This window comes from Diorhabda sublineata, chromosome 8 (genome assembly GCF_026230105.1).
Source record: "Diorhabda sublineata isolate icDioSubl1.1 chromosome 8, icDioSubl1.1, whole genome shotgun sequence".
NCBI lineage: Eukaryota > Metazoa > Arthropoda > Insecta > Coleoptera > Chrysomelidae > Diorhabda > Diorhabda sublineata.
Window position 1 is genome coordinate 10,200,061 of NC_079481.1, and position 26,491 is coordinate 10,226,551.

Below are 26,491 nucleotides of genomic sequence, written 5' to 3' on the forward strand. Positions count from 1 at the left end.
CCAAAAAACAAAACAAAACTGAGTTTCTTGGGGTGAATCGGTGGATCTGTAATGGAATTATGTCTTAGCTACCATTATTTTTTTGGAATGGAAGTTATAATCCAAATTTATTACCTTCAAAGAGGTTATGTTACCTCATATGGTCGATACCTCAATGAGGGTATGAGAAAAAAACTTCTGTTACATACACAAGGGTGGACACAAATACCTTCTCAATGTCAAAAATGTCTGAATTAACCTATAAATGTCTCCTTTATCCACCTTATTGACCCTACCTAGCACCGAGTGACTATTTATAGTTTCCGATCATAAAAAGTAGCTTGATGGTAAGATATTCGACATCGACACAATGTATTTAAATTCATATATCGACAAATTTTATTTTTTTGGAAAAATTTCTTCTAAAAATTCACGAACTTATTGATCTTCCCTCGTATGTAACGGGTACGTTCCATTTGGAATCAGTACTACGACCATTTTGTTTAGTGTGTCAAAGTGACGGCAATTCAAAGATTGAACATTTTTGTCAATTCGCCATATTGTAAATCTACAATTATCGAGGTTTGACTTTAACCTAAAAATTCGATTAAATGGAACAGTAATTTCAATAAACGTTGAGGGGAACGTGAATTTCATCAAACGTTAAACGAAACGCACCCAATTTCTTACGAATTTGCTGTCACTAAAACCAAAATTCTTACTCATGGTTTGAGTCAACGCAGAAAAAGGCTGTAAACACGAAAAAGAAGAAGGTTATCTCAATCTCATAATATTCTTTTATTTACTTAATGATTGTGGAACTAATTAAATAAATTTTATTCGTAATTAATATAAAATTTGCTTCAAATTTTAATAAAAGCCTACAAGGAGTAGAAATTTTTAATTTAAAATCCTCATATAAAAGCAAATCTTTGAATTCTGGCAACGCTGGTTGGTAATGTGTTGACGTTCCAGATTAACTCCAACTTCAGATCGATGATCTTTTTAGAAAATGACACCTGATTGGTCAGTTATGCAATGTAAACAAAGACCAGAGCCGTACTTATAATTTATTTTGACAATTTGCTATTTGAATTATTTTGATAAGATAGAAGCACTGTTGTTAAATTTCTTCTTCCAAAACAGTATCATTCCAGTGAAAATAAACAGTTTTGGTAAAATTAATGGAATATTTGTTAAATATACAAGTTTCTATAGAAATCTTTTATATAAAAGAAAATCCTTGAATTCTGGCAACGCTTTAGGTTCATCTCCAGCTTCATGGCATTTGATGGGTTCGTTATGCAATGTAAACAAAGACCAGGACCGTATTAGAATATATGTTGTCAGGACCGAACTGACAAAATAAATTTGATCGCATTTCTATTTTTGTTCAAATATTTATTTTCCTTTATAAAGGATCATTAAATAATCCTTGATTATTGAAAAATACATAATATTTTTATTAATTAAACATTTAAAATAACAAAAAAATTCGTGACAAAAAATATATTACGTCATTCTGATTTTTGTTTTTTTTTTAAAATTATAATGAACAAGACTTTTAAAAATTGTTAAAAGGGTTTTGTATCGGTAATTTTTTGCTAGTATATTTTTTTAAATTTTGAAGAAAATTTGACAACTTGAGATATTATAAATTGACAGGACTCCGTATTACGTTAATATAAAAACTTTGACATTTAAATTCACATTTTTTTTTGTAAGCATCATGTCTTTATCTTGTGAAAATTACATTAAATTCCATCAGTCCACTATCAAGAAAATAGATACAGAAAAAAATTTTCTAGAAGTAAATTTAAAATCAATTAAACAAATTAAAAATGAAAGTATCGAAGAAATTGAAAACCTCAAATTTTCATTTCTCAAACAAGCATCAGCAAATATCAATAATACTAAATTAATTTGTATACCGGTGGTTATTAGAGAAACGATTTTAGAAGAATTGGACAGGTAATATATAATTTAATAGATAAATAACATAAATTATTAAAATACTTGTCAAATTGACAGGCAATGTACGCGAATTCAAATTGAGGTTAAAACGAATCGAATAGTAGTTTTCTTAGTGTAATTGTATGTTATAATCGATTTAACTATCAATAGATATCGAAATATATCAACAATCGATATTAGATTCAATGACAAGTGATATTATATGAACGTCATATACAAATTTTTATCATAAAAAATATATTTTTAAAAATTTCATTATGGATTTCGCTAAAATTGATTCTTTATTGAAAGATTTAAAGAGGCAATTCAAAGAATCCGATAAGGAATTATCGCAAGCAGTTGCCGAAGAATTTCAGATTATCGAGTAAGAAAATTTTTCAAATTCAAATTTTTTTTAAAACAAATAATAGAATTTTTAGTCGAGGTAAGTTTTAAAATAATAAAAAATTACCAAATTTCCAAAATAGTAATTTCTGACTTAATTAAACCAACTACGAGGGTAAGTCGATAAAAATATTTTTTACGATTTTATTTATTTCATTTTAACGAAAATTTTTAGAACCAATTACGAGGGTTGGTTGAAAAGAAAACAACATTCCGTAATTTGTAATGTTATTTTTCAAAATATTTGTCAAACAAGTTACGGGGGTTAGTCGATAAAAATGTTGCTATACGCCTTTACTCTTTTATTTATTACATTTTAACGAGAATTTATTGGAATGATTACGAGGGTTATTCGATGAAAAGACAAAACGAACCACAATTTTTGATCTATTGTTTTCGAATATTTTTCAATTTAATTACCAGGATGAGTCGTAAAGAAAAAGAATATTTAGCTTTATATATTTTAAAAATTCATTTTTAACAAAAAAATTATCGAACAAATTACGAGGGTTAGTCGAATAGAAAAAAAGAAATACTAATATTTGATTCCAATTTTTTTAAATATTTGTCAAATTACGAGGGTAAATCGGAAAAAATAGCAAAATTCCATTAAATTTTTATTTATTTTATTTTAACGAAAATTTATTAAAGTAATTAGGGGTGTCAGTTGATAGAAGGACTAAGCAAAACGTAATTTTTTATTCCATTTTTTTGTTTAATTATTTTTCAAACAAACTACGAGAGTCAGTCGACAAATGGAGAAAACAAAACGCATTTTTTTATTAAACATTTCTCGAATAAACTATGAGGGAAGTCGTAAAGAAAACAACTATTTGCCTTTAGATTATTTGAAAATTCACTTTTAACGAAAATTTTATGAATAAATTACGGGTGTAAATCGAATAGAAATCTAGCGAAACGCCATTAAATTATTTTTTTTATTTTTACGAAAAATTTTTGGATAAATTACGAGAGTTAGTCGAGAAAAAGTTAAAATAAACGCAAATTTTTATATCAATTTGTTTGTTTAAATATTTACCAAACATACTACGAGGATCAATCGATAAATAGAAGAAGCAAAAAGCGATTTTTCATTAAAATGTTTTGATTATTTTATTCTCAAATAAATTACGAGGGTAAGTCGTGAAGAAATCAACTATTTGCCTTTAGATGATTTGAAAATAAACTTTTATCAAAAATTTATTGGAAAAATTACGAGGGTAAATCGAATAGGAAGCAAACACAATTTTTTTTAATATTTTTCAAAGAGAGTTTCACGAATTTTCTCCTGTCAAGAAAGATTTTCATTGAAATTGGTGCTGATATTGGAAAATTTCTCGTCTGCAGACCATATTCGTCCGAACAAACTACGAGGGTAAATCGTAAAAAAATAAAACAAATATCTGACTTTACATTATATAAAAATCCACTTTTAACGAAAATTTATCGAAAAAATTACGAGAATCAGTCGGTAAAAAGACAAAACAAACGCAAATTTTTTAAAACAAACTACGAGGGTCAGTCGAAATGAAAAACAAAAACAAAGTACAGTTCGTACAATTCACTTCAACGATAATTTATCGAATCAATACGAGGGTAAGTCCTAAAGAAAATATCAAATCAGTATTTTTTTAAAAATTACTCAAACGGAATTCAACTATTAATAATAATTTGTGAGTAACGGACATCCTGTATCAAGTATTTGCAATAGCATTTACGCGACGTTGTCGGTTTTCTATACGTTTAAAAATCATTTTTAGGGACGTCAGTTTAATTCAGAATAAATGCGATTTAATTTGCAACGATTTGCGAAAATTGAAAACCAACATGGACGAAAGACTCGTATTAATGAACAAAAACGATTTTATAATGAACATATTAAATTACAAATTATACGAAATCCAATACGATTTTTCCAAAACCATAAAACGGTTAAAAGAAAAAAAGAAAGAACTCGAAAATACCGAAGTGAATAGAACAAACGAATCGAAAATAGCTTTAACATTTATAGAAAACGAAAAAGAAATAAACGAATGCGAATTGACGCACGAAGAACAACACAAAAGCGTCAGACAACAGATGCTGGTAAATATTAACTGAACAAAAAAAAAATATTCGAACGAGAAAATTGATTTCGTTTAATCGATTTAGGAAGCGCAAGAAGGATACGAAAAATCCGCGAATATTTTAGACGATTGCTTAGAAGTGATGAACAAAACTTTCTCCAACCTCATAACGCTAATCGAAGCTCACAAACGCTGCAGCAGCGACTCGACCATTGAAGAAACCATCGAATTGGACCAATTGAAAGAAATGTTGGACGAATGCAGAAAATTACAATCAACCGGTTGGAGAACTCAAGTACAAGACCTAACAGGTAGATTAGTCGAAGGGTTCACCACTTTTTGTCATTTCGTCGTTAAAAAATGTCGAAATTCTTGTAAATATCGCCGATAATAAAAAATTATAAGTAGGACGTTAAAATTTAGACGTTTCTTTTAACAGAGCAGATTTTTAGATTTTACCGCAAATCAAGGATTAAGATTCAACGAAGAAGGACTTTTGGTTACCGAATCCGGAAGGGAAATCAGTTACGACGAAGCTGTCGAAATTAAATTATTGGATAATTTGAAATTGATCGATTTAGTTTTTCCTAAACGTATACAAAAAGTTAAAATAGACGAATTGTCGCTACAACTTTCACAAGGTATCGAAAAAAAAAATTTTTTTTTCTCCTTTCGATAAGACCAGGTCCCGTTTAATCCTGTAGGTTTTGCCTTCTTCCTGGATCTTCCAGCCGCTATCATATATTGAATTGAAGAGTTTGTACAAAATTTTAGTGTTTCCGAATAGACTTTCCACTTCATCTTCTGTTATTCTTGGACCCGTTGAAATCTCGTAACTATTTACATCTATCCTTCTTCTTCTTTCGATAGAACCAGGTCCTGTTCAAACCTGTTCGTTTTGTCATCTTCCTGTATCTTCCCCAGAAGCTGAACTCCAGCTTACGTACCAACACTTTGGTGGTCTGCGTGGGTGAATTTTAGCCCACTTTGCTTTCTACGTGAACCTTTCAGAATTTTTTTCATACCCTGACCCATTTCACCACATCCTATACCCCTCAATTCTTCTTCTCTAACATCATCACTTCTTATTCGATCCCCAATGGTCCATTGATGGTTCGCAGTATTTCTGCGGTTCTTATGATTCTTTTTGTTGTTGTCTCGGCTCTGATTTCTGAGACATATGTGAGAATATGTCTCACACACGTTTCATAGATCTTGCTCTGTGAGCTCATCGCTTTATTTCTCCACACTATATATCTCAGACAACCGGTGATTTTTGATGTTTTCATCGCCAATTTGCATCTAATGGGATTTTTTTTTCTTCTAATTTTTCAAATTAGTCAGTAGCGAATCAATAGAAAGCAAAATGAGTTCCGAAGACGTGAATTATCTAAAAGATCATTTGGGTACACCCTTAACATTAGCCCTTGCCGAAATAACTGCAGTGCAACCAAGAGATCCGATACATTATTTGGGACATTGGTTATTCAAATATAGATACAATGAAGAAATAGAAGAGATAAAAAAAATCGAAATAAATCAATTGACGGAAGAAAGGGAACGGATAGCGAAAGAAAGATGGGTGAGTAAACAACGAAAATTCATGATGTCGATTCGTTATTATTAATTTTTTAAGCACAAATTCATCGAAGAAGAAGCCAGAGCAGCGGTACTGGAAATGATCGTTAGAGCCGAAGAAACCGCGATAAGAAACGAATTATTAAGAATCGAAAGGGAAAATCAACAAGCCGAAGAACACGAAGAACAATTGGATATTGAAAATCGAGATTTAATGAAAAATATGATTTAATAATCATAATTTTTTTTTTCTCAACAATATTTCATTTAATGTTTCTTCGATGCTCGTTTCATCTTGAATCGACGGAATTTTTGTTCTGTCCAATATATTTTTCTTTTCCAAAATCGTCGGTACTTCCATCACCTCCGTTACCTAAAAAAATTTTCATATTTTTATTTTATTTAAAGGTAACAAAAAAAAATAAAACACCTCAACCAATTAAATAAAATTTTCAATAACGCGAATTAATTGTTTTTAGGCGGTGGAATAAAAAATTTTTCCGCGTACAATTTGTTGTTTCTAGTCCGTACAGGGTGTCGACGTATACACAGCATTAATTTGAAATTCCAGTAGTGTACAGGTTGTTTCGAAATATTTTAATATATCTGCTTCGGCGCAAAAAAAAATAACTTTTGGTTGAAAATTTTTGGTATCCGCAATAGAAAATCGAAAAAACGTGAGTTTCTTTGGGCGAATTGGTGGATCTGGTTGAGTTTCGACACACTATTTCGAGATTTGGTCAAATAGAGATTAGGTTAGACGACGTTTGGTCACCATTAGACACTATAGACCGAAAAGAAATAAAACTAAGAATTTCCTGGGGTGGATCGAGGGGTCTACTGGAATTTCGACACACAATTTCGATATTTAGTCAAATAGAGGTTAGGTTTGGCAACGTTTCATCTCCATATACCAAAAAGCATCAAAACTGTGAGTTTCCTGAGGAGAATCGGTGGGTCTACTTGAGTTTCGACAAACTATTTTTTACTCATATGTAAAAAAAAATAACTTTCGGTTCAAAATTTTGTAGTATGACGTTTTTCGGCACTAGAAAATCGAAGAAAACTTTTTAAATCTTCGTTTTTATGGCGGATTTATGAAAAATAATACCAAAATATACGGCTTACAATAATTTAATGATTTTCTGGTGAGATTTGTAAATAAAAATGTTTAATTTGACACTTGACACCAATCGCAACACTACTAACAATCACTTTATGTACCACTTGTCACTTCCCAGATTGTTTGTATTGTTCTCCACGTATATGTAATTAAATATTCTACTGTAGACTCTTCTTTAACATTATAGAAACATCTACGGTTAACTTTTTCCTTCAGAAACATCTAGACCTTTAATTACCACTCACTACCTTTTATAAATGATTATCAACGCCGTTGGATAGCGTGCGACTGTGTACCCATCATGATCAACGCCGTTGGATGGCGTGCGACTGTGTACCTGTCACACACTTTCCACTATAGAAAGCGTGCGACTGTATATTCTCTCAAAATTTATCTTTCTTCACGTATAATTATAATTATTAGAGAAAAAAAATTGAATTCAAGACACATTAATAAAATTTCATTCGTAAAAAATTAATAAACGAACATTTTGATATGATTCATCAGTAAGATGGCGTGAGGCTGTCTAACCGTTATAACAACGACAAATCCGACGTAAAAACAAAGATTAAGAAGAAATTCGTTGATATCGAATGATTTTTCGATTTTCTAGGGCCAAAAAGAAACGAAGAGAGCGCGACATCAGTTATAATTATCGCCGTTAGATGGCGTGCGGCTGTATATCCGTCGCATTATACTTTCCACTACATCAAGTTAATAACAGGCGCCGTTAATTGGCGTGCGGCTGTGTAATCGTTACAACAACAAATCCGAATTCGTTGGTATCGGGTAATTTTTGGATTTTTTGGAACCAAAAAGGAGCGAGGGGAGCGCGATTACCAAAAAATAAAACATTTTTTTGCAGTCAAAAGTCTATCCTGTAACAGTATAAAAAACACATACCTCAAAGTGCGCTAATAAAACGTGCGGACGGACCTCGAACGTTCATCGAATTGCGCACGGGATCGGAAAACTTGCGTCAAACGTCGATTTCTAGTGGCGCAAACTTTTTTTTGAACGCATTCTATATATTTATCCAGGTAAATCGTCGGAATTTGGTGCATTACATTTATACGTATATGAATAGAAATTGCGCAAAAATATATATTTTTTTAATTTATATTCGATACCAAAAGGCGCAAGATAATTTTTTTGTAATATACGCAGACTTCTAAATAATTTAAAAACGTTTGTAGCAGGGCGCAAGAGGACCAATTAATATCTATACGTAAACGCAAATATTTTTGACCATCTTCATCATCGTCAATGTGTTTACGCTGCAAAAATATCTCAAAGGCGCAAATAATCATCTGAATGTATAATGGTGATATTATTTCACGTCAAAATCGAAATTATTCAAAACTGCCTCAATTTATTCACTCGGAACAATAAACAACCGAAAATTAATAGTAAAAACCACCTCATTTGTAATTAGAAAAAAATCCCACTTCATTAAATAGAAAATTCACTAAAGGTCATGACCATTGGATTAGACCCCAATGTGAGTTCCAAAAATTAAATAAAAAAATCAAAATAACAAACATATTTGAAAAAAAAATAAAGAATCAATAGAAGAATGCTATATACAGTTCACCAAATTGTAGAAAAGCCAAAAACAAATTGAAAATAAAAAAATCCAGCCTTATGAAATATTTCATACTCCATCAAATGAGTTTAGTAGTCAAAACCATAATAAACAGTAAATAGATGATATTTAGATGTGAATACAGCTTTCGACAGAATAACACAAACATTTATTAACCAATACCACCCCCCAAATAAAATGATAACATGATAACAAAAGTTGGTGGTCGAATTTTTCAAAACCGGTGCTTTAAATCTGGATTACTATAGAGCAACAACACTCTTTGGACATACATAAATTGTCAGTATTATCCTAGGTACCCCCAAAGTACAAATAAAATCAATTAAATTAAAGATGGAACTAAAAACAAGAAGAAAAACCAAAAAACCGATATCAGTATGAAATAAATGTAGTGGTTATTGAAGCAATTATTATTAGAGAAGATGTACGCATCAGAATGCTATTACAGTTCACCAAATTGCAGAAAAGTAAAAAATAATTGAAAATTAGAAAATCCATCTTGAGAATCATGAAACTGAATGCTACATAAAGTTCACCAAATTGCAATATATACAAATGCTGAACCAGAATTTTGTAATTCCTTCGATTCTGAAGCTAATAAACATCAAAATTTCTAATTACCTACATGAAAACATAATAGAAACACCTAAATACAACAATGGGATATGGGAGCCCTGCTTATATGGTGTCTTCATAGGAAATTGTAGAAATAAAATACAAAAATTAATGTAGAAGAAGGGAAAATGATAAAATGAAAAAACAAGATTCCATAATAAAAAAAAAGAAGCAAAAACTGTTAAATTGGTAAGGAAGAAAAATAGAGAAAACGTAGGTACAAGAAGAACCAAAACCCATATCTGGAAAGATAAACAAAAAAGAAAAAATTGATTGCAGTTCTGAAATTTAAATTCTTTCAAAATATTTTACACCATTAACATTTGTAAATGTAACTGATAAAGAAAGTGAATCATCAGTGACATTTTGGTTACAAGAAACATTGTAGTATCAGCACTGAGAAACATATTTGAAAATAAAAATTTTCAACATCCACTCAATTCTCATTTCTTATTAAATAATCATTTTCCGATGTTTCCTAATGCTAGGATTGACAACTTGATTCCTACAACATTTCTCGTCAAAAATTACACAAAAATTATATTCCATAAAAAATGTATTTTCCTACGTACACAACTAAACATGAGAAAAAAATTGATTACTCGATTAGAATGTATCCTCACTTTTAAAAAACAAAACTTCTTACGCATTCCTAATAGAAAATTGGATCACCATCAAAGAATATCCACATGATTTCGTTAAACTTCTTTGCGAGTTTGAGTTTCAGGGCAACTCAAAACAAAACTGACTGTTTTGGTTATTACATAGAACTGAAAATCGAAAAAATATAAAAGACACACACCTTATATCACATCCAAACTATACAAGTTTAATTTTTAATACCATAAATAATTCCCTATCATCAAATTCATTATAATGATTTTTTTAGATCATCCACTCACCCTCTTTGTTGCGGCAATGGTGGATATGCGGAATCATAACCGCTTCTAGTACCAGATGTGGCTGAGTAAGATCCTCCATAACCATCAGCAGTTTGTGCGTTATAGTTTCCTCTATCCTGATATCCAGCACTCGTTTGTGCTACTGTACCATAACTGCCCGCACTATAACCACCACTAACTGAAGCATCTGCACCGTAACCTCCAGATCCATAACTACTCGCCGATTGATTATAAGACGTGGTACTAGTACCATAACCTCCAGAAGTATCACCATAAGAGCCTGTACTACTAGGATAAGCACCTCCGTACCCGTTAGCTCCATTATATCTAAAGAATTTCATACCAGAATATTGAGTATAAAAATGTGTACACATATTTACCCTCCTTGTTTGGGTACTACACTACCATCTCGTCGACTATAGAGGTCGCCTCTAATATCTCCAGCTTGCCTTTGATCATCATATCCACCAATAGCTCCTCTCCTGTCCTCAAAACCACCCCTATTGTCATAACCGCCCTGCCTATCATATCCACCACCACGATCTAATACACAAAATTGATTTTCTTGATAAATCATCTTAATTTCAGGTCTTTTTTAATAAAAAATTAGTTTCACAAAAAAAATATTTAAAAAACTTATTTTCTACCAAAAAAGAGCTAAAATCAAGACGATTTTTTCCAAAAAAATACAAAATTTGTTAATAAAACATTGGTATTTTTTGATAGACATACCTCCATAACCACCATAACCATCTCTCCTATTATCGTAACCACCAGGTCTATCTTCAAAACCACCTCGATCATATCCACCACCGCCTCTTCGGTCATCATAACCTCCCATAGAATGCCTACCACGTCGGTCATTATAACCTCCTCTATCACCACCACCAGGTCCGTATCCACCTCTACCGCCTCCTCTATATGGACCAAAATCACGTCCGCCCCCGAAACCTCCATTTCTTCCACGAAAATCGCCGCCTCCTGTATATATTTTTATATTAAATAATATATTATTATATAGATGCGTGTGTTAAACCTCTGGAATAGGGTCCTCCGCGGTCTCGACCACCTCTCGGTCCTCCACCTCTACGTGGTTTCACTCTACCCTTTTCGACAGAAATTTTGGTACCCATGAATTCTGAACCGTTCAATTCTTCAATAGCTTTTTCAGCTAAAGATTGATCATCCAAATGGAGAAATCCACATCGGTTTGCAATGTCGCATTCTGCAATTGGTCCGTAAGGGGAGAAAAGCTTTTTTAGATCTTCTGGTGTAGTTTCCGCAGGTAAACTACCTACAAATACTTTTGTGGTTGTAGCCGAACGCCCGCCACGACTCTACAAATGGAATTCCTATCATTTTTCAAAAAATATATAAAATTCAAACAAATATTTTTACCATCTTTTATTTATTCAAAACTTGTTATTTTTATTCAAGACTACCAATTATTGTTTACTATATACTTAAATAATAACGACAAGTTGAGGCAGAAATGGTGACCTAAAATGACGTTGGCATGTTGACAAGTAGTGTCTAGTAGTGTTGCCAACATACATCAAATAGATATAGTGATTAGTGACTTATCGTTGAATAATAATTATAAATTTTTGGAATCTCTTTCCTTGAAAAACAGAAAATTTATTGGATATTTTTCGTATAATTTTAATTAACATATCACTTATTAATGACAACTTTTTGTTGTTTATTATGACAGGAGCGTTAATATTAGCTGTTTGTCCACGTATGTTTAGATTATTTCTTCATTTAAATTCAAATTTTGAAATTGACTTTAATGACATTTATTAAAACTGGTAAAAGTGACCGTTACAATCATAATAATTTATTCAAGAAATCATTAATATAATATTTAGTTTTATTACGTTTTTTACTATATTTAAGTAATAATTATAATGGATACGAGTAAAGTATCTTCTCTTGAAGAATTGAAAGATCTAGATATGGATTTGTAAGTAAATATTTTTATTATCTATACTAATAATGAAAACATCCGGGTTTTAGCATTTACGTTTTTTTATCAGTAATCTTATTATTTATATTATATCAATTCCGTACATAGAATAACGAGAAAATATCGGTTGTATTATTATTATTATTATTCGCTTTTATAACAAATTTAGGACTTGATTAATTCTAGTATTAATGATATCGGCTGGGCAAAAGTTATGTGGGATTCACTACAGGCTTGTTTGAAAAAATCTTTCTTAAATTGGGTAGATACAGTTTTAACCATGAGCCAAAATGAAGATGATGTTAAAGAATGGAGATCAACGTTTATGGAACAATTTGAAGACAGGTGATAATACCTTCAAATTGTTAATACATAGAAAGGTTTTTAACATATTTACTTTCAGATGTTATGAGTTAGTTACGGACATAAGAGAATTACATGAACAAGTTCTCGTAAATATTGAGAAATATCTCAACAAAACACAAGTTTTGTGTAAAATGCTTCAGGCGGATATGCCAGTTATTGGACAACATAAATTAGGATTATACCAAGAACAGTTTCAACTTAAAAGGCAAATGAGAGAGTGAGTTTTCGAAATTTAATCTCAAATTAAATATATTGCCCTTTATTTATGTTATTATTCACAGATTAGAACAAATGGTCGAAGCTAGAACGTCAGAAGTTAATCAGTTACGTTCTAAACAGCTGGAGTTGTGTAAAAACCTTGGTAGAGAACCTATACTCATAAAAGACCACCCGTTACCGTCTTTAAATGAAATCTCAGACTTGAAAAAGCACATTGAACAATTGGAGCAAGAAACCTTCGACAGATTAGAAAAATTCACGACTGTTAAAGGAGAACTCATAGAAATAATCAATCTACTTGGTTACACTCCTTCTACACAATTTGAACTCGCCGTTATAACCGGAGAAGAAAGTGATTTCAAGATCACTGAAGAAAACATGGAATCGCTAGATTTATTCCTCTATAATATGAAGAAGGAATTGAATAATGTCAAAGAAGAAATTTATCAGTTGAGGACCAAAATAGAACAACTTTGGAATATGTTGGATGTCGATTTTGTCGAAAGGGAAGAGTTTCGAAAAAAATATGTTGGAGATTCACTAAATACCTTAGAAGCCTTAAGATTGGAATTGAAAAGATGCGAATCTTTAAAAAGGGCAAATATCAAGGTGAGAATTGATTAAATTTCATATCAAACATCATTTGATGTGATTTATTTGAATAAAAGTTTTGGTGAACAAATTCCATTTCAGCCCCTATGATTGTTCTATGTGTATTATTTTTGCAGTAAAGTCAAGTCATCCTCTATATGTACCTCTATTTCACCCTAATCTTATTATTTTGCTCAATGTTATTTTTCCCCAGTACTTTATTTGTTCCCTTTAACACTAATACCTCTCTGATTATTTTTATATCTTATTTTTCTTTTTACTGCTTTGTTAACTATTTGAGAGCCACCCTAAACGTGAGACCCATCGAAATTTTGTGCAGAAAATCTAGCGATTACAAGGACTTTGGAAAGCAGGGACCTCTAAAAGGTTCTAACCTTAAAATATAACCTTCTTCCCAACTTTTACAGCTTTGAAACTAAATTTAAAGTCATCTTCCCTAATAGGTGAAACTAGGAATATAATTATCCAGATTTCCTAAACCCAAAAGGGATGTTTAGTATACACATGAGTCAAAAATACAATTGGGAACAGCCCCAATCTTTAAAACAGCAATTTGAGCCTGTGCTGGATAATTAATGGACCAAAGTCACAGGAACAAACAATTGACAAGCTCTTAAGTCACTCAGGGTGGCGGTTACCACCTTTAAGCTGGTACAAAACTGTATCAAGCGACTTATGAATAAACAACAATGTGAAACCTGGATATTCTGGTACCAAAGGCAATGAAAGGGCAGATGTTACATTAAAAAAGTCTAATGGACAGAAAAGTTGGAGGCTCATCTTACATCTACTACTACTACATACTAGAAGACCTGGAGATAGCTCACAACAAAAGTTTGATGGTCAGAAGAGCTGGAGACAGCTTTCTGATTAGTTGGATGGAAACCACTGGAAGGCAACACACCAAGACCCTCCTCAGGGGGGCCATACACGGTTCTAGGGGGCACTAAAGCTACTGGTATGAGGAGAAGCAACTCAAGACGATAGGAATTGTAGAAAATGCTTTTTTACTAATTACATGAAGTGGGTATCCATAATCTGAATTCCAAATGAAGAATTGCCCTTCACGGGGTCCAGGAACAATTCTATAAAGATGTAGCTGTGTTGTTCGAGAGATGTTCTTAGAATTAAACATTTTATTTGATTATCCTAGCTGAATACTTTCTTTGATTCCTTTTTCTCATTAATGTAGTATAAGTTTTATTGGAAAATATTCCTAATTGTTACTTTATTTTATGGTGTTATTTCCATAAATTCATAAATAGCAGTGAAAGTAATTGTGTTGAATTTATTTTTATTGTCTCTGTTTTACTCATTCTGGTTCTATCTATAATGTTGAATCTCGTTTGTTTTAGTCCTGCATTGGTGTTAAAATTTTCCCATTTTTTTATACTTTGTTCTGATTTTCCTTTTTATGTATCAAATATAATCAAATAATAAGTTTATAATCCCATACAAATAATTTTTATCGAAGGAGAATCTTTTCAGATTCTGTATTTCTTAATGTTTATCAATTTGACTTGGATGTGTGTGATTATCAACATATTTTTAGGTATTTGTCGATAGACTCCGTCAAGAATTAGTGGAAATATGGAAATTATGTCATTGCTCCGAATCTGTTAGATACGAGTTTCGTTTTTTCGATTCAGATACTTATACCGAAGATCTCCTAGAATTGCACGAAGTGCAACTGAAAAAATGGAAAATTTATGCTGAAGAGAACAAGTAAGTGACAACAAAAATATCTAGCAGCAACCACAACCTAATTATTTCAGTTATCTACTGCTTCCCCTTATGTAGATTCCCCCAAATTGTCTTTTTAGTGTATTTTGGACTAGAGGAATTACAAATATTTGATTAGAAAGTCTAGCAGCACAAAAAATCTAATTATATCAGTTATCTACTGATTCCCCAAATATAGATTCCTCCAAATTATTCTTTAGCAATGTAAAATGTGACTTCATCTCTATATAATGCATCAGGTACCTTTCCCAATGGTGCTAATACCAAGAATATTGAGGTTGGGTCATTCCTAGTTACCTTGATAATCTTTTTGTTCCCCCTGGTTCATGGAGGTTGTATAGAATTGTAAAACCCTCTGGACATTCACCGGCTTGGAGGCAAAATGACGAAACCTAAAATTTTCCTTCATGTGTTACTTGAAAGAACCAAAGAATCATTTTTTATTGAACTATTTGAATATGTAGATCATGGTGTTTTTAGATAGTGTTTTTTAGTATCCAGCGAGATTATTTCCTTTTTTAATTCATTTAGGACATAAGTGGTGTAAATCAAGAATAGTAGTCTCCATAGTACAGCGTCTATAGTTTTAGCTAAAGCTACAAGGTAGAACTCACCGTTTCTCTCTAAGGAATAATGGGGTTTATCTTCGAATAGATCATTTTCCAAAAAAAAATTAATAAATAGGAAAAAAATTGATAGATCTTATTTTAGAGACATCATTGCTTTATTAAATAAACATCACACGTTATGGGATAAAATGATTGAATTAGAACAGAACGCAACAGGAGCTGACCGTTATAATAACCGGGGTGGTAAACTGTTGAAAGAAGAAAAAGAAAGGAATCTTTTATCTAAACAGATACCGAAAATTGAAGCGAATCTATTAGATTTAGCCGAAAGATACCAACTCAGATATGGTGTACCTTTTCTTACCTTCGGTAATACCATAGAGAGTTATATCAATAATTTACATGCCAACAGAGAAAACGTAAGTACAATAATTTTTTTTTTAATATAATAATTAATTTTTAAACTTCTTTTATTTCTTATACATTTTTATATGTTTATGTTTCTAAATCGTTTTGATTTTAGGTCTCTTCTGGTATAAAATTAGTTTTTTTTTAGACTGGTAAAAATTTGTCTATTTGACATAATTTTTAATCGATGAGATTATTTTTTTGTTGTATTTCATATTGATTTGTTTCTTCTATTGTTAGTTCTAACAGAATGTTGATTATGTTTTGTCGACTTCGATTAATCCAAATTTTTGACTGTGTCGTACATTTTCTAGAAAAAAAAAAAGAACCGGAAACATCTAAAATAGATCTGGAAGGTCATATTGTCGCGATTTTATTTTATCACGGTTTATCAAGGATATTTTGGACTAATCCCTCGAGTAAGGGTGAAAAAAATTAATAACAACTGTATTTTTGGGAGAAAATTCTAATTGATCAGTGGATTTGTCAATTTTCAACAAAAATACCTGTATAAGTTCATAAATTTTTAATATAAATTAATTTTAAGGGTTTATCTAGAATATTTTGGACTAATTCCTTAAGTAAGGGTGAAAAAATTTAATAACTAGTGTCTTTTTTCAAAATTTGGAAAAAAAATCTAATACGAGCCGAAAATGTATCAATTTTTATCAAAAATGTCCTTTGAAGAACAGATAATTACAGAGTTAGGGATAAGGGTGAAAAAATTTAACAAAAAGAGTCTTTTTTGGAATTTTGGGAGAAAATTCAAATCGATCAATGGATTCCTACATTTTTAACAAAAATACCCTTTAAAAGAACATATATTTAGGGTGGCTAGATCTAAGGGGTTGATAATTACAGCGATAAAAAATCATAAATCTATGAAAATTTCAATTTTTCCAAAAATATGTTTGAAAAATTATAAATTTCAGGTTCATTAACAAAAAATGTCTTTTTTTTTAAATTTTGAGTGAAAATTCAAATCGATAAGTGGATTCCTAAATTTTTAACAAAAATACCCTTTTCATATTTTTTTAGAAAAATAACAATTTTTTTACTGATTTAATTATCATCCCCTAAGATTTAACTACCCCCGTAAATATTTTTAATAGTAAAAAACTTCACAGGCAGTTTTTGTGTAAAATTGAAAAATCTACAATTACGATTTATAGTTTTTTTTCGGGAAAACAATTTTTATCAATGTTTTTTACGTCTATGAGTCAAAAAACATTTTTACAGATCTATTTTAAAGAAACTTCTAGGGAAAATGCAGGAATTTTAATTTGAGAACATATTTTCTTGAATCAACTTTCTATTATGTCATTTTCTAGCTCTTTTTCTTCTATTTCTGAAAATATCTAAACAAACCCCATCAAATATTGTACTAAATATTTTTTTTAGGCGAAAAAATTGAAGTTGAGCGCCAGAAAACTCCAGAAAGAAGCAACAGCCATCAATCCGAGTACAAGTCACATGACATCGAAAAGAATCCTCACAGATTGTCCTTCGACCGATCCAAAAAAATATAAATATACTCCTCGAAAAGTTTTTACAGAACCTAAAAAGAATCCAAAACGTAAGTTAATATTTCCTTTATATATACAGCGTCGTCCAAATAAATTTACTACAATGTTTGCTTAGTATGAGAGTCGCCCTTTATATTTCTACCTTAATAATGAAAAAATAATGATATTCAGGTACCGAATCAGGGCTGTATGGTGGATATTCGATCATCTGGTTATTCTTAAACGTTCTCCAAAAACATTTAGCGAATAAACGATTGTAGTTTGCTCTAATATCAGTAATATCATTGTTACCCTTTTTTATTGCACAATTTTTTTTAGATTTGGGTTCCGTCTGCTTTTTTTGAATTCGTTAAACCGGTTCAGGTACTAATTAAAAAATACAAAGGGTTCAGTTGTTCCTAGTTGTCTGGATAACCTTTCAATTCGCTCTAGTTCATGGAGACTCTCCAAAATGATAAATCCTCCAGAGGTCACTGACTACAAGGCAAAGATTTTCCTCCATGTGTCACATGACAGTTGTGGAACCACAGAACCAACCATCTGGATCAGTGACTCTGTTCTATGTGTGTGCTCTGGGAATAAGTCTACCGGAATTTTTGTTTCCGGTCTACGTAACAGTAGTCTGAGAGGTTATGAAAGTAGATCCAGGTGTTTCGTTCCCCATAGCTTGAGATATTCCCTCATCCCCTCGCAGTTTTGGGCTCTAGCAGTAGTTGGAGTGACTCGCAAGTTTGGTATTTCATCCCTTTAAATCCAGGTATCCAGACTACTGTCCTTTTGCCAAACCGATCAATTTCAATCTTGATAATTAACCGTAAACAAAACTATTTGTAATTGTTGTTATTGAGGTTATGTTTAAGAAAATTCACACCGAAAAGTTAAATGAGAGTTCCAACGATATAAACAGTAACACTCAGTACAAAAAAAAACAGTTTTAAATAATACAGAATGTAAAAAAAAGTCGTGGCAGTTAAACAGATTTTCTTTTTCGAATAGCGGAGTACTGTAAACAAACTAAGTGATAAAGCACTGAATAGGTGTGATTATTAAGAAAAGTCAACTTTTTCATTTGTAGTTCGTTTCGAATGAATATTTTTTTTTAGAATTGCAGGTGCCTAAAATTTTATTAACAACATTGAGTAAATCTAAACGTTTATCTGTTGAAAGGAAGAAACGTTTGGATAAAATTCGACGATTAAGCAGGCAAAAGGAGACGCGTGACAGTTCGACGTACATCGAATTTCAGGTTAATTCTTTATTGCGATAGCTGTATCATGATGCATAATATGATTTTTTTCTCTTTTAGAATGATTTGTCAAATCGAGTAGATTTACGTAGCACTATAAACGTGGCGGTGGATAACGAGACTGTCGTTAAAGAAAATTTTAAATCTCCCGCTCGACAAAGGGGAACAACACCGAAAAGTGTGGGAAAAAAATCTCCGAATCTGCCCAATAAACTGACAGCTGTCAAAAGTCAAATCAAATTGATTTTCTAATAGATTTATATTTTTGCTTCTTAGTTATTTTATAAAAATCATTAACGAGTTTATTTATATATGTTAATATTTTATTTTTAATCCACGGGACTCGTTTTTGTTTTTTTAAAAAAATGATTGATTTTTTTTTTAAATCGATTTCAAAATTTTCATTCATCAATGTAAATGGTATTTGTGTAATCAATTAATGTTGTTATGTCTTCATTTATCCATATTTTCACCTCATCCTGGTTTCGGATGAAATTCCAACTTGAATCCGTTCCTTTGTCTCTTTTCGTACATAATTTGACATTCTATTTTCCTTTGCAATTTCAACTCGAATCCTTCCATTTTTATTTCTTGATTCATATTTTGATCCCATCCCTTTTTTAATTGCAGTTGTAAGCTTGATCCTTTCCTTTTGCCCTTTTTGTCATGAGAATTTCCTGCTTCATGTTGCAATTTTTGCTGTGATTTTGTTATTTAATCTTTTTTTGAACATATTTTGACCAAATCTTTTCTTTTTATATATTTTTTTGGTAAATTTTTTTATCAAATCGTTTCTTTTATTATTTTTTTGTTACATATTTTGTTGCAATCCTTTCTGGTCCCTTTTCGTACATATTTTGATCCCATCCTTTTTTTAATTACAGTTGTAAACTTGATCCTTTCCTTTTGCCCTTTTTGGACACATTTCGACCTCATCCTGTGTCCGGTTACAATACCAACTTGAATCCTTCCATTCTGTCTTTTTTATCATGAGAATTTCCTGCTTCATGTTGCAATTCTTGCTGTGATTTTGTTATTTAATCTTTTTTTAAACATATTTTGACCAAATCTTTTGTTTTTGTATATTCTTTTGGTAAATTTTTGATCAAATCGTTTCTTTTATTATTTTTTTGTTACATATTTTGTCTCAATCCTTTCCTTTTGTCTCTTTTGGTACACATTTTGACCTCATCCTGTTTCCGGTTGCAATTCAAACTTGAATCCGTTCCTCTTGCCTCTTTTCGAACATATTTTGACCTCATTCTATTTTCCTTTGCAATTTTAACTCAAATCCTTCCATTTTGTTTTTCTTGATACATTTTTTGATTACATTCTTTTTTCAATTGTAGTTGTAACCTCGATTTTGTCTTTTGCCCTTCACACACATTTTGACTCATGTCGCACTGCTTGCTGTGATTTTGTTATTTTTTAAACAGATTTTGACCAAATCTTTTGTTTTTGTATATTTTTTTGGTAAATTTTTGATCAAATAGTTTCCTTTGTCTCTTGTGGTACACATTTTGACCCTATCTTGTTTCTGGTTGCAATTCCAACTTTAATCCTTCAATCTTGTCTTTTTTAAAGCATTTTTTGACCTCATTCTACTTCTCGTTGCAATTTTTACTTGAATCCTTCCATTTGCTCTTTCTCAATACATATTTTAATCCCACCCTTTTCCCAATTGCAGTTGTAACTTCGGCTTTTTCCATATTTATATCATTTTTTCAGTTGCCGCTTCTACTTTTCCCACAATTCCAATTTTTGACTTCAATTTTCTCCTATTTAAGTAATTTTCCCAGTTTTTGCTTCCACTCTATCCAAATTTCATCATTTATTTTGGCTCCTTTCATATTTTCATTAATTTCATCTAGTTTCCGCTTCCACTTCTCCCACATTTCCAAAATTTTGACTTTAGTCCCTTATCTCAATAATTTTCTCAGTTATTATGTATAACATCAATTACAATATATAATTTTGACTGATTTCGCAATTTTAGATAGTTTTTTTAAAAAGAATTGAGTCCTGCATGACAATCTGTACAGTATTTTTTTTAATATTATACTTATTATTTTTTTTATAATAAACTCATATTTTATTTTTTATTTTTAACAGGTGCGTATTTAAGAAAAAAAAGGTAACGGTACTTAACTTACTAACAAATTAGCATTAAATCTGTGATAAATTTTCAAATAAAAAAAATAAAAATTTCGCATAGCAAATTAAAATATTTATTTTTCCTCCGATTACAATTCTTCTTCTCCCCTATAAGCAATTAAAACAATTATTATACAATATAAATTAATAAAAAACAAATTTAAGTGTCACCGAAATTTATAGCCTTCCGTATACGATCAACTTTACTATCACAAGTCTTGATAGCAATCGGTTTCATTTCCCCATAAGGCGCTATATAACCTTGAGGTTTCACATTCTTCGCTTTATTTTTCAAATATTCCTCGTATATTTCTTCTACTGATTTACCCTTCACCACTGGTATAACGTGATGACGAGCTATGCGCAACATTTTTTCTGTTACTCCGACGCAATCCGCGGATGTCGGTAGAAATAATTTTTTCGTCAATCTACCCAAATTCGATGCAAAAATTTTGAATTTTGGATGAGTCGGTAGGACGTTTTGAGACCTGAGCGCTTCGTAAACTGCCAATTGAAGTTTCTAAAAAAAAAAAAATTAAAATTCATTATTATTCCTAATAAATCGATTAAATAATTTTGTTACCTTCTTATTATTAGTGGTAAGTTCTTTAATTTGCCTATTTTGCGATAGACTGAAATCGCTTTTCGTTCTGGAATTCAAAGATCTGGTATCGGTTTCGGATGAGGACGGCGCTGATTGGCATCTAGGGAATTTGCTAAGCGGTTCGTCTTGAGAATCATCCGCGCGTTTCCTCTTCTTCTCCTCCATACCAAAATCTAATCTTTTAACCGGTGTTCGTTTGAATCCCATACTTTTCAATGGTGAACTTTTACTTGGTGACATAAATAAGGCTCTTTTTGTAGCCGAAGTCTTCAGTTCATTCGTAGATAGTGTTCCCGATGTACCTTAAAGTAACGATATTACAAAATAATAATAACAAATACTTATTAAATCACTTACTTGGTAATAATCGACCGGATTTTTTATTTTCTTCAGGACTGTGGAACAAAGTTCTTTTTGCGGATAAAGTTAACGAAGAATCTGATTTTTCAATTTCCCCTGTAACTTTACGAAATCTCATCGCTAATTTTTTTTTAGCTGAACTACTGGGCGTTCGAGTTTTTTTCCTTGGACTTTTTCCGGGTGTTTTCTTCGGGGTTTTCCTAGGGCTTCTCCTTCTGCTCAACAGGTCCATTTTTCTAATATATAAAAATTCGTACATTCGATAATTAAAAAATCATTTTTATCATCATTTTAAAATAATGAAGCATACGAGCAAGAAAGTCCGATCCTATAGTTTGTTTACATTACCAAACGAGCCAATCAAGTGGCGAGAAATTTTTAGAAATGTCAATATTTGACGGCGGTTCTAACAATATTATCTATTCAAATTACAGCTAAAAATTGAATATTCGATAAAATTAAGGTTATTCAATAAAAACATTATCATAACTAATACTTGATATTGATTTTTTTCAATTTTTTATTTTGAAAATCATACTATATTTATTTCACAAGAAGCTTTCGAGCAACTCCGGTCCTGTTTGTTTACATTACCAAATGAACCTACAAAGTGACGCGAAACTTTTAGAAATGTCAATATTTGACAAGTAGAAACATTGGAAAAATCTACTATGTTTGAATTGGATATAAATATACTCAATTAAAGTATTGACATTTCTAAAAATTCCAAGAGAAAGTCACTTGACAAGTTAGATCGGAAGTGTAAACAAACAATAGGGCCGAATTAGCCCAGACAATTCTAATAAAATTAGTTTTTAAAAATTAGAAATTTCACTTTTAGATGACAAATAAAACAATTGCAGCAAATAAATTTAATACCTTGTATTTAAGAAAAAAAATCATAAATTAATAGTTTGTATTCATTTTTTATTCTAGAAATCTGAACTCCAGCCCGGTTGTTTGTTTACATTATCAAACGAGTGTCGCGAAACTTTAAGAAATGTCAATATTTGACAGTTTTGCTCGTAAACGTAAACAAACAACAGGACTGCTGTGGCACAGAAGCTTCTAATAAAATTCGTTACTCAAAATTGAAAATTTCACTTTTAGACAACAAATTAAAAAAAATTATATTTTATACTAGTTAACAAAAATACATGTTATCTGTTTATATTTAAATTATTATTTACTGGAGAATAAAAAGACAGTAAATTAAATTAATTTCTTTATATATTTAGATAAGAATGTTTACTAGTATTTCTAATAAAAATTAACTTTAATTATAATTGATTATTTTAAAGAAATGACTCTAGTAAAATATTCCTTTTCATATTAATTTCTCATTAGTGGAAGGACCTATTTACTAATATCGATTAAATTAAAATATCAATTGAAAATGTTCGCACTTACTTTGCGTCTACTAGAATTTGTCTAGCCCTAGATCCAGCTGAAAACGAACTACCCAATTGTAAATTAGCACTAGAAAATGTTATCCTTCTCCTAGCCAGATGACTGAGCCGTTTTCCTGGAGATTTGAGGTTCCATTGTGGCTTTACATTTCTTCTTTTGGTAGGACTTGCCGTATTTGTTTCAAACACTGTACAGGACGATTGCGTTTCCATACCAACATATCTTTGACCATATTTTCCACATAATTCTTCAAATTCCTCAGATAACTTACTTCTGTTGTAACTGCAAATTTATTCAAAGTGTTTTTACCTAAAACTCTTCTTATTACCACTACACCAGCACTCATAATTACACTTTCCAGTATTTAAAGCTTATAAAAGGTGCAAAGGACCGGGGGGACAAACAACCCCTTCATAGAACCTGTACCCCTAGTAATTAGAAAAGAAGATGAATAGGGGTAAAACCAATTATTGGGATAACCTACAGGGAGACAAAGACTTTTCGGGGAAATTGTTACCAGAGAATATATCAACTTGATCTATGAATACTAACAGGAGTTTTATTGGGACACCCTCGCCTCAATAGACACCTAAAGACCCAAAGGTGATTGTAATTTTGATTTTTGTGCGGTGGAAGAATTTTTTTTCAATTGAATATGCTTTCTAAACAATTTTTTAGTTAGCTAGATCTTCTAATATAAATTTTAAATAATACTCACTATAAACCAAGACTCCTATCCTTTAAAACATCTGGAAACGCTTTATTTTTGCAATTCTCCAAAGGACAAGTGATCAGCATTGATTTTGATTCGTTTCGACTAGATTGGACATTAGTACAACTTTTCCAAAAATATCCTTTATTATTATCAATTTTCTTCAACATTTCAGTAACTGAAATGTTAATAGTGGTTAAACTACGCGGTGGTATTACCCCTTTTAAATTATTCTGTGTCCTCCTTAAAATCATATAATCTTTTTTGTCTATATTCTTTTCTTTCGGAGTAAACGACACAATTGGTACTATTACGGGAATATTTTCTTCTATATCATCTGTAAAAAGATCCGGACTTAAATTAGCGTTGTTTGGATTTTTTAAAGGCTTTTCGGGTGTAGAAGTTATTGCAAAATTATTTAAATCAATATTTTGTTGTAATTCTTCGCTATTTCTTCGGAGCGCTTCAATTTTTTCCATTTTATTAGAATCTAATAATCGATCATTTTCAAATCCTCTGAATACTTCAGAATTTGTAGAATCATCCTCAAATGATTTTAGTAAATTGTTATTGTTCGATTGATTTTCCACACATATATTCTGAATATGTTCGTTATCTTGAGCAATTTTTGATATATTAACAGAAACATTTTCTTCAGTCATTTTAATATTAATTACTTCTGATACGTCAAATCTTACAGAATTCTTATCTCCCGATTCAAGAAATTTGTCATAACATTCAATATTCTCATTATTACTTACTTCTAAATCTGATTGTTCACCCAAAGTAGACATTGTATTGTTTTGAATTGAAATATCACCTTTTTCACAATTCAAATTTTCTTCATCCCCATTGTGAGATATATCCGCATTTTCACTACCCTTTAATCCCGATTCCAAGGATACACATACAGAATTATCGATAACAGATTCGCTTTCTTTACTCGTTTCACTATTAGAAACCCTTTTGAATTTTTTTGGAGTCGGAAAGCAAAATGAGTTATCAGAATTAAAACTTTTTTCTGGCGTTAGACTAGGATACTTCCTTTTAACACTATAAACATTTTCTTTGTCATCTTTTGAAAAAATTAAGGTCAACTTTTTCTTTGCATCATTAAATGTTAAAGTATTAGTAATATTATTAAAAACGAAATGTTTCAAGTGTTGTTCTCTATAAATATCTCTTTTTATCATACAAATATCGGGTGAGTTGTACTCACTTACAATTATCTGTTTACAATATGGAATTTTTATAGAAGAATTTGATTCTTCCGTATCGAAGCCCGAATAACTCATCTCTCTACTTCCAACAGATGCAGGTACTTCTGTAGTGGACGCACTAGACGGAGGGGAACTAAAAATATGTCTCGTTTCCTCGAAATCTTCCCTCTCAATTTCTAGACTAATATTAGAGTATTTATTCACTTCCGGAGTTTCTAATAAAGCATCCTCACTCAAATAAATTGGTCTATTATTCACGGTATTTACAGAATGTCTATTATCATCCATGTAAGTATCCAAATTCGATTCCAAATTGTTAGAAATATATCCGCTATCATAGTCCATACTGAACATTGAGTTTCGTAATTTTAAAGAATCCTCACTATCTTTTTTTAAATCGGAAGATAAAACATCCATAATTATTTATCATTGGAATAGAATTACAACTTGAAAACACTTTTTCACTGGAAACCGCCAAAGAAGCAATTTAACAAGATGCATTATGACCTTATTTGCTTCGGTTCATTTCCCCCCACACAGTCATATCTATTATGATATTCTTCTTTTTATTTGACATGTATATGATACAATCGTCATCTAATGAGGTTTTTAATAAAAATTATTCGAAATAATATTAGAAATCAATTTCTTTTAAACAATTTCCAATCAAATTTGAGATACAAATATAATATTTAACACGTTTACTTCGTTGAATTATATATCATCTAAAGGTATGGTCACATGAAGCGCGAAGAATTAGTTTCTATTTCTTTTTTGTATCCATTTTTTTTGGAAAAATAGTCTTGATTTTAGGTCTCTTTTGATGGAAAATTAATGTAAAAAAATTATTGTTTCGACTTATTACGGTTTCTATAAAAAAAATACATCACGATATCGATTAAATAGTTCGTAAATTGACACTCATAACTAATTCAGCACAGAACCAGCGATAGTGTTGCTGTTTTTAGTATCAGTGCAAAAGAACTAGTTCACCCAGTTCACTGTACTGGATCTAGAGTCAGTTCAGCCAGAGCAGTGCAATAAGTGTAATCTGGAAACGGTGGCACTGCATTTTCGTCATAGGACGAATGTAAAATATCAAAAAGCACTAAATCGTTTTCTATTATTATTAATACTACAACGCCT

The 26,491-nt window shown here is 31.0% G+C and overlaps 3 protein-coding genes across 4 annotated transcripts; 1 reads left to right on the forward strand and 2 right to left on the reverse strand.

The window, feature by feature from the left end:
• Nucleotides 1–6,176: 6,176 nt before the first annotated feature.
• Nucleotides 6,177–11,758, reverse strand: LOC130447945 (keratin, type I cytoskeletal 9-like). 2 transcript variants are annotated; one of them, XR_008910289.1, is made up of 7 exons: nucleotides 11,626–11,758; nucleotides 11,264–11,564; nucleotides 10,960–11,208; nucleotides 10,608–10,770; nucleotides 10,228–10,554; nucleotides 8,008–10,095; nucleotides 6,192–6,354 (listed from the first exon to the last, which is right to left on the reverse strand). XR_008910289.1 is itself a non-coding variant. In XM_056785017.1 (6 exons), the coding sequence occupies exons 1-6, from the start codon at nucleotides 11,626–11,628 to the stop codon at nucleotides 10,086–10,088; spliced, it is 1,053 nt and encodes a 350-aa protein (XP_056640995.1). In that variant the 5' UTR covers nucleotides 11,629–11,743; the 3' UTR covers nucleotides 6,177–10,085. The 2 variants fall into 2 exon arrangements, 1 of the variants encoding a protein (XP_056640995.1); XM_056785017.1 differs by having other exon boundaries at nucleotides 6,177–10,095; nucleotides 11,626–11,743.
• Nucleotides 11,759–12,012: 254 nt separating this feature from the next.
• Nucleotides 12,013–21,104, forward strand: LOC130447373 (protein regulator of cytokinesis 1-like). Its single transcript, XM_056784161.1, has 9 exons — nucleotides 12,013–12,193; nucleotides 12,383–12,541; nucleotides 12,600–12,779; nucleotides 12,844–13,390; nucleotides 14,946–15,118; nucleotides 15,848–16,124; nucleotides 17,515–17,689; nucleotides 18,743–18,885; nucleotides 18,946–21,104. The coding sequence occupies exons 1-9, from the start codon at nucleotides 12,138–12,140 to the stop codon at nucleotides 19,135–19,137; spliced, it is 1,902 nt and encodes a 633-aa protein (XP_056640139.1). The 5' UTR covers nucleotides 12,013–12,137; the 3' UTR covers nucleotides 19,138–21,104.
• On the reverse strand, nucleotides 21,090–26,078 carry LOC130447372 (uncharacterized). Its single transcript, XM_056784160.1, has 5 exons — nucleotides 24,132–26,078; nucleotides 23,414–23,695; nucleotides 22,001–22,239; nucleotides 21,623–21,945; nucleotides 21,090–21,559 (listed from the first exon to the last, which is right to left on the reverse strand). The coding sequence occupies exons 1-5, from the start codon at nucleotides 25,760–25,762 to the stop codon at nucleotides 21,200–21,202; spliced, it is 2,835 nt and encodes a 944-aa protein (XP_056640138.1). The 5' UTR covers nucleotides 25,763–26,078; the 3' UTR covers nucleotides 21,090–21,199.
• Between the last annotated feature and the right edge of the window lie 413 nt (nucleotides 26,079–26,491).